The sequence below is a fragment of the Lytechinus pictus genome, chromosome 7, assembly GCF_037042905.1.
Source record: "Lytechinus pictus isolate F3 Inbred chromosome 7, Lp3.0, whole genome shotgun sequence".
Taxonomy (NCBI): Eukaryota; Metazoa; Echinodermata; class Echinoidea; order Temnopleuroida; family Toxopneustidae; genus Lytechinus; species Lytechinus pictus.
This window is the reverse complement of record NC_087251.1, coordinates 49,527,085-49,536,296: the sequence shown is the minus strand read 5'-3', so window position 1 is coordinate 49,536,296 and position 9,212 is coordinate 49,527,085. Positions and strand designations below refer to the sequence as shown.

General features: G+C 37.5%; 1 protein-coding gene across 1 annotated transcript; it reads left to right on the top strand.

The window, feature by feature from the left end:
- The first annotated feature begins 268 nt into the window (after positions 1-268).
- LOC129264255 (late histone H2A.3, gonadal) lies at positions 269-762 on the top strand. Its single transcript, XM_054902104.2, has one exon. The coding sequence runs from the start codon at positions 294-296 to the stop codon at positions 669-671; it is 378 nt and encodes a 125-aa protein (XP_054758079.1). The 5' UTR covers positions 269-293; the 3' UTR covers positions 672-762.
- Positions 763-9,212: the final 8,450 nt, after the last annotated feature.

Sequence of the window (9,212 nt, the reverse complement as noted above, 5' to 3'; positions counted from 1 at the left end):
CCACACAACGCATGCTAACACGTGCAATACACGTATCGGCAAACGTACACAATAAATTCACGATTGAAAATTAGCGGTATATGCAAATCATATGCAAATATTTCTGATTCCGGAAGAGTGACAAGAATGGCTCGCTCTCATTGGACAATACATCTTACTGTGGTCGTTCATTGGCTGACCGCCCTTCAGTGCGGCGGCGCAGCGGACTCACGATACGTATAAATACGTTGACGAAACTTTTCCAATCACAGTTTCGTTTCTAACTCGAATCGATAAATCCCGAATAAACAATCATGTCTGGACGTGGTAAGGGCGCTAAAGCCAAGGGTAAGGCAAAGAGCAGATCATCCCGTGCAGGACTTCAGTTCCCCGTCGGTCGTGTCCACCGATTCCTCCGCAAGGGAAACTATGCCCAGCGTGTTGGTGCCGGAGCCCCAGTCTACCTAGCCGCTGTGCTCGAATACTTGGCTGCTGAAATCCTCGAGTTGGCTGGCAACGCCGCCCGCGACAACAAGAAGACCCGTATCATCCCCCGTCACTTGCAGCTCGCCATCAGGAACGACGAGGAGTTGAACAAGCTTCTTGGAGGAGTCACCATCGCCCAGGGTGGTGTTCTCCCCAACATCCAGGCTGTTCTTCTGCCTAAGAAGTCTGCTAAATCATCCAAGTAAAGAGTTCTCTTTGCTGGTGTCAACCAAACGGCTCTTTTCAGAGCCACCACAAATTCAAGAAAGAACAAAATCGTATTTAGTCTCGTATTTCAAAATATTCAATAATAATTTACTTAAACTAAGACCCCTAAGTAAAACTAAAGTCACCCTATTCATAATCATACTCTGTCATAGGGGGGGGGGGGAGGCGCCTCCCCCTATTTTGCTATTGGCGGAGCAAAAGAAAGGGGGGGGATAAATTTAAGGAAAGAAAGAAGATGATTGAATAAATAAGATGAGTGGAAGACTTGGAAAATAACCAAAATTGTTCATGTCACTAGGCCTACGTAGTACGGTACCGGTGTAGAATTTTCGCGCTCGCATTGCCTGTAGGCCTAGTGTTATTTTATTTTAACAATAACAGTGTAGGCCTAGATGATTTACATATCTTGCTCAATATGGAGCTCAAAATATCAAATTTGGAACACCGGTAATGAAAAATATCAGCTCTTTATGCGATCCATGACCATATCCACCTCACAATTTTCCTACATAGTGCTTGAACTGAAGTATAGAGCTTAAATTGACCCTTTTTCAGATGAGAATACCAACTATTCTAAGCTCACCCTTCGTGCTCGCTTTGATTTTCATGATAAAAAAAATAGGTTTAAATCTGAAACACGTGCGCGCATGTTTATTCAGATACGCAGCTTGTTTTTTATTTTAAACATTGTCCAGTGTCGGATCAGAATATCAAAAATTTACAAAACATGAATAGAGTATCCCGTTCGTTTTTTAGGTCGAAATCTCGAATTTTTCCGCTCGCGCTTCGCGCTCGCATCAATTGATTAGTTACGTACCTAGCTAGTTCACGATTACAAAAAGTGTTTAGAACTTCCATTCTTCAGGCAGAAATGTCAAAAATTTTCAGCTCGCGCTTCGCGCTCGCATTATTTAATTGTTGAAATATGAAACGTCTTCATGGATAACTGCAAGCACTCCTTAATCATGTTAACAGGTGCCTTTTCGATCAGTTCAAAACGTCTATTGAAAATTTCTGATTCAGTTTCATACACATCTTGTTCAGAGTCACAAACATTGTCCAGAATGCTCAAATTTTAGGACAAAATACATTTAAAAAGTAATAGCTCACGCTTCGCGCTCGCACTATTTAAATAAGGATTATAAAATTATTATATTTTTATGTTGATTTATAAGAATAAAGCTAAGTGACTAGTATTAGGACTACCCCTTCAAAGAAACACAGAAATCAACTTCGAGCGGCCGATTGGGGAAAATATTGCTGAATAAAAATTTCGTCCCCCCCCCCCATTGGCGATGGCTGGATCCGCCCCTGCTATTTAACAGAACTTGAAAATTAGACAAAAAAGGGGGTAATAAATTGTTAGGCCTAAAAAGTAAGGTAACAGGTGGGTGTTTCATTATCATAAATCTGTTCGTAATATACGAATGACTTTACGCACGACTGGTGATCCATTCTGATACATCCCTATGTCATTCAATTAGGACATAAGAACATCCAGTCGTTCGTAAAATTGTGTGCAACTTTTGAGCAGCTTTATGAAACACACACCAGGGGCCCGTTTCATAAAGCTGTTCGTAAGTTACGAAGGACTTTACGCACGACTGGTGACCCTTGTAGCTGACTTATATATCAGAACATGTTCCAGTCGTTAAGTTGTGCGTAACTTTACGAACAGCTTTATGAAACACCACCCTGGTATGGCCAGTCAATGAATCGGGACTGCGCACCTATTCAGATTTAGATCTAGAAATCTATATCTAACGTGAATTTCTTTTTATTTCAATTGTTAAACCTTTTTTTTATTATTGTTTTAAATCGTTTTTTAATATTTTTTCCAACGAATGATGCAATTTTCAATTTTCTCTAAATAAAAAACTATACAGTGTGATTTAAGCTCTTGATGAATGTTTTAAACTACAGTATTTAAAACATTCATCAAGCCGAGCTTTAATCACACTGTATAGTCTTTTATTTACAGCAAAATTTCATCATTCGTTAGATGACTACAATCATAGGCGGATCCAGGGGGCCCGAGGGGCCCGGGCCCCCTATTGGCGGAGCAAAAAAAAAGAGAAAAAAATTAAGGAAAGAAAGAAAAGGGAAAGAAAAAAGAGTCAACCTGAAGACGGACAGTCAACCTGCCCGAAACGTCGAGTCTCTCTACTACTCATCATCTCTACTCGCCGACTCAAGCCAGCATCTCCTCACTAGCTCTACTACTCAAGCTGTTCTCAACTCATCAATCTTTCCTGGTTTACAGTCCTTTTCAGGACTACTTTCAAGAAAGAACACTCTACTCTCAAATCTCCACTTTCTCGCCTATCCATTTCTTCTCTTCTCCTATCCACTGTTTCTACAACACTTCACATGGTGTACCGTAAACCACATCAGCGATATATAAAGTTGTCAAAATATCCCTTTTCAGGTTTGACTGTCAAAACGTATCAGCTAGCGCTGCACACTCGCATGCATTTTAATTGATTGGCAAGTTGTGTATGTCTCAATACTGATTATACAACAAACTACTTAATTTAGGCTTGCAATTTGTGCTCGCATTAATAACTGATGCATCTTACTTATAATTGCAAAAGTGCTTGAAATTTTCGGTTTTCAGGTCATAATATCATTAGATTTCGCGCCCTCATTAGGCATTAATGAATAAGATATTAATTTAATAATGGAATTGTCCCTTTGTTTCATCTCGCGCTTAGCAAGAGGAATAGGAAGACAGTTATCATTTTCATATGATGATTTGTCCTAAGGATGTCGCGGTCCTATGTCAAAACTCATAGTAATTATAATAAAAATGTCAGCTCTTTATTAAGTGCGATCCGTGCAATTTCCTAAAAAGTGCTTGAAATATAGAGCTGAAATTGTCTCTTTTAAGATCGGAATATCAAATAGTTTAAGCTCGCGCTTCGCGCTCGCTTTGATTTTCATGTTTATTTACACTGTTAAAAAACCCTTATTTTACAGAAAAAAGAAAGAAGATTTTGCAAAAAGTAATAACAGAATCATTCTGTAAATTCATAAAACAGGAATTTTTTCTGCAATTTGACAGAACAGGTCTGTTTAAAAAGGGGAACAGGGTGTTTTATTAAAGGAAATTTGTAAGGTTCCATTAAATACACCAAATACCAATTTCCTGTAAGATTACGCAATCTGGTAAGATTACATGTGTTCTCGAGACTCTGCTGCAGGAACTTCTTTTATTTTAAGGATAAATTTTCTAACAGTGTAGATATTCAACTTGTTCTCTATTTAAATCACTATCCAGTTTCAGATAAAAATATCAACATTTTTGTGCTCGCATTATTAATGTAGGAAGATATGTTTGTATGTATTTTTTTTCTTCCAATATTCCAGTACTTGTCGTAGTTTATATTTTTTGTTACAATATGTTAATGTTTTATACTAACTATAGGACCCCATTGGAAATAAGCCTTTCGGCTTTCATGGGCTATCCTGTCGGTTCCATGACAATTGCTCCGCCGACATTTGCTCCGCCGACAATTGCTACGCAAAATACGACAACTGCTCCGCCGACAATTGCTCCGGACAGTTGCTCCGCCGACAGTTGCTCCGTCGACACTTGCTCCGCCGATATGTGCTCCGTCGACACTTGCTCCGCCGATATTTGCTCCGCCGATATTTGCTCCGCCGACATCTGCTCCGCCGACATCTGCTCCGCCGAAAATTGCTCCGCCGACAATTGCTCCGCCGATAATTGCTCCGCCGACATCTGCTCCGATTATACGACAATTGCTCCGCCGAAAATTGCTCCGATTATACGACAATTGCTCCGCGACAATTGCTCCGGCGATATTTGCTCCGATTATACGACAATTGCTCCGCGACAATTGCTCCGGCGATATTTGCTCCGCCGACATCTGCTCCGATTATACGACAATTGCTCCGCCGATAATTGCTCCGCCGTAAATTGCTCCGATTATACGACAATTGCTCCGCGACAATTGCTCCGGCGATATTTGCTCCGCCGACATCTGCTCCGATTATACGACAATTGCTCCGCCGATAATTGCTCCGCCGTAAATTGCTCCGATAATGCGACAATCATTATTTTTTTATTTATTCGTACTTTCATACGCATAACAATTTTAGCACAGGCTGAAGGCGTCAATTTACCATGGAGCATAGCTCCATGAATTTACAAAGTAAACTTAAACTATGCTTGCATGATATATTAAATGTCATACACGGGGGCCGCGGAACGGTTTTCAAAGTGAGGGCTGAGTCAAAAGTGGGGGCTGTCCATGCTAAAAATCACAATCATATGGTCATTCTTACGTTTTTTGTACACGGCTTTGGAAAATTGGGGGGCTAAAGCCCCCGGCTCCGCGGCCCCTGATACATGCATATAGAAAGAAATAGAAAAAAAGGGGTAAGCACAAAGGAGGGATAGATATTCTTAATGCTTATTCATGGTGGGGGGGGGGAGCATTTGTGTAAGTTTTATCACGTGCCTGGCGATTAAAATTATTAAAAAAAACGCGTTTTCATGTAATTATTATAACCATATAGCTCCATGTTATAACAGTAGAAACAAATTAGACATACCCCATTCTTAGCGTCAAAATCGCTCAGACTGGCGAAATATGCTCCGAAGTGGAGACATTTGCTCCAGGTGAAATTCAACGGTATACCCCACCTTATTTTGTCGAAAACCTGTACTGTAGTCACGCAAAATGTTTACTGTCGGCAAATTTTGTGCCATACAAACATGACCAAGACATTCAGTAAGTAAAAATTAATATTCAAGAAAATACCAACATGTGAAAGGCTACATGTCGTGTCACCTTCTCGGCACACCCCTCCACTCTGGTTTCCATATCCTCTCGTACACACAGTGCTCTCAGTCTGGTCTCCACATCCACATCATGTCATACACACCGTAGGTTTTTAGATTATGATAATACTGTATATAATAGTGAGTTGCTTTTTTGTTTTATGTTGATCATGATTGTTTTCTTCACTGATAGAAAAAGGATAATTTTTTTTTTTTAAATAATCCAAAAATAAAATCCATATGTTCTGTTTTATATAGTTATTAGTCAAGGTTACTTTAGTTCGCATTAGTTCTCACTGTTTATACGTTCTAATTCTTATGCAATATACCGATTGATATTGTACTTTAAATTTGACTATGTATTGTTACTTTGATTTTGTTGTGCTTTTATTTATTTATTTATTAAACAATATTTCAATAGGGTGCCCTTTCAGCAAAAGCTGGTATCAAAAGGGGCCCTAAAAGCATAAAAACAAGACATGTATATACAAGTGGTAAAACATACAAGGTAAAACAAGGTAAAAACATTATATAAATCATACATATTAGAACATAGAAAGGCATGCAAAATTGAGTTATTAAAATATTTATGGCACAGGAAACATTGACATTTTAACATTTGTTGGACATTATATATGATTTGAGTTCTTTTTTAAAACTAGAGAGGGTGGATAGGGTTTTTAAATGAAGGGGTAAGGAATTAAACATTGATATTGAGGAAATAATGAATGAGCATTTATAGTATTCAGTATTGCATTTTGGGACATCGAGCTGTAGATTGGAGGCGGATCTTGTATTTACGTTATGTTTTTCGGATACTAATTTAAAATTTTCATTAAAAAAGTCGGAAGATAAATTATTTAAGCTCTTAAATATAAATATACATCGAAAATACATTACTCTTTGGGGATAGGAGAACCATTCAAGTTTTTTAAATAACTGATCAGACGGGGTGAGGAAGTTTGCTTTGAGTATTATTCTGGCAGCACGTTTCTGAAGTTTTATTATTTGATTTGTTTGTGTGATAAATCTTAAACCCCATACCTCACAACAATAGTCATTTTGACTTTGGATTAAACAGTTATAGATTAGTTTTGCAGTGGTAACATCAATGAATGGATTAGCCCTTTTCAGTATGGCGAGAGCAGCACATACTTTTTTACTAACGTGTTCTACATGATCATGCCAAAGAAGTTTATCGTCTATTATGACACCTAAACACTTAGTGGAGTGAACCTTATTTATTTCTTTACCATCAAACGTGATAGAAATATCTGAATCTGAATTTTTATATTTGTTCATTCTTTGTCTTGATCCCAGAATCATCATATTTGTCTTTTCAACATTGAGAATTAACTTGTTTAATTTTAACCATTGGTTTAAAGCATTTACATCTTCTTGTAAAGCCAATTTCATACTATCTATATCGGATCCTGATAAAAATAATGTTGTGTCGTCGGCATACATTGTAACTTGACCATTCTTTATTACATTCGGCAGGTCGTTAATAAGTACAAGAAAGAGTAGCGGACCTAATATGGATCCTTGTGGTACTCCGATAGACACACTTTCTTTCTCAGAAATAGATTTGTTATATTGAACACATTGCAATCTCATGTTGAGATACGAGTTAAACCATCTAAGTGTTTTATCGGAACAGCCAAAACGCTGGAGCTTATTTAGCAGTACATTCGTGTTAACAGAGTCAAACGCACGTCTAAGATCAATAAAAACAGCGCACACAAGCTGACCATTGTCTATTGCTTTAGACCAGTGATCCGTCATTGAAGCTAAAGCGGCTGCGGTTGAGTGACCCGGTCGGAAACCGAATTGTACTTTACTCAAGATTGACTTTTTGGTGAGATAATCGTAGAATTGTTGATGGGCAAGTCTTTCAATTATTTTGCTTATCGTGGGGAGAATTGAAATTGGGCGATAGTTACTTTGTGAACGGAAAATGAATAAATCTTAATCTAAATCTAAATATGGTCCGCCAATAGTCGAATTATATTCATTATGATGTTATAATGTAAGTAACAATTTGTTGTTGATGGGGGATATAATTTTACACGTAGTTTCAAAAAATAAAAAAAATCAATCAAACAAGATTTTCTTCTATAAATGATATACCTTCATGTGTATATGGCCGCCTATGTATTTTCCAAGAATGAACTATATGAGAAGAAAACGTGTGTTCATGTACTTATTATCATTATCATTGTACCACCATTATCATCATCAGCATCATTATCAGCATCTTCATCATCACCATCATTATCATTGTCGTCGTCGTTTTGCTTATGCGGAAATCAAACAAAAATGATTGTGCAAAGGGTTTTGGAGGGAAAGAGAGAGAGAGAAAGAGGGGGAGTGAGTGAGAGCTTGAGGAAAAAAGGAGGTGTATGACTTATTATTTCTGAATATCGCGATTTCTGTTTATTCATGGGATTGAAATAGAAGGATAAACTTAACAAGTTCTTGTCATTATAATTTTTTATTTGATTTACTGATCAGAACATGAGATAAATGAAATCATGAAGACTGTACGTTCTCGACAGTTTTATTAACGTTTTCCAACCAAAACTACACTTTAATGACTGCAAACACCTTCATTTTCACACACTCGCAACTATGGACACAGTATACATGTAATTGAGAGTAGTGTCATTTTCAAAACCTTTCTTAGCTGCAAGGAATACTGAATCTCATTTCCACAATGTGCATCTGAATGCACAATGCCTGTGTTTCTAACATGTACCCAAATTACCCAATTTAAAGAACACATGTTAAGATCTAATGAATCAGCAAAATAATCCACATTCTATCATGATCAGCAGGCATAACAGCCTATATACTCTTCAATACTTCAATTACAGTTTGTCGAAAGAAATAACACAAAGAAAAAGAAATATATAGAATTGTAACTCTGGTAAATATATCCAGAATATTAAAGGAGAATGAAACCCTTGAAACCAGCTGAATCCATATCAAAGAGAAAAATCAAAGAAACATATTGTTGAAAGTTTGAGGAAGATTGAATGAATAATAAGAAAGTTATGAGCATTCGAATATTGAGATCACTAGTGCCATGTAGATCCTCCCAACGGCAATGCGACCAAGATCTGTGATATCACACACGTACAACTCCCTCATTACTTTAGAACTTATTTCACTTATATTCTCACTTTTATAGAGTCTATCACAAGGTGAGGTGTTCTCTTTATGAGATGACAAGTACAGAGGTTTCACAACATTATATCATTGATGAATCGTTTGTCATATGATTAGAATGAGCAAAAAGAGATGTTTTTGGGTATATTTTCAGTGTCCAAATGGGAGAGTTGTACTACGTGTGTGACATCACAGATCTTGGTCGCATTGCCAATGGGAGGATCTCCATAGCATTAGTGATCTCGACATTCAAATGCTCATAACTCTTTTATTGCTAGTCCTATTTTACTCAAAGTTTTGTTGATCTTATTCTTTGATTTTTCTGCTTTCACAAAAGCTAACTTGCTCCAAGAGTTTCATTCTCCTTTAAATTAACGCATCGTGCTCTCATTTCTTTTACGAGATACCCCCCCCCCCCCCGAGATATGCTTCATGTTTACAATTTAAAAAAGGCGTATAAATGTCCCCTTTCCATGTCAATAACAGCTCGTGCTTTGTGCTCGCATTATAAATTCAGTGAGATGCGTATTGGGTTTCA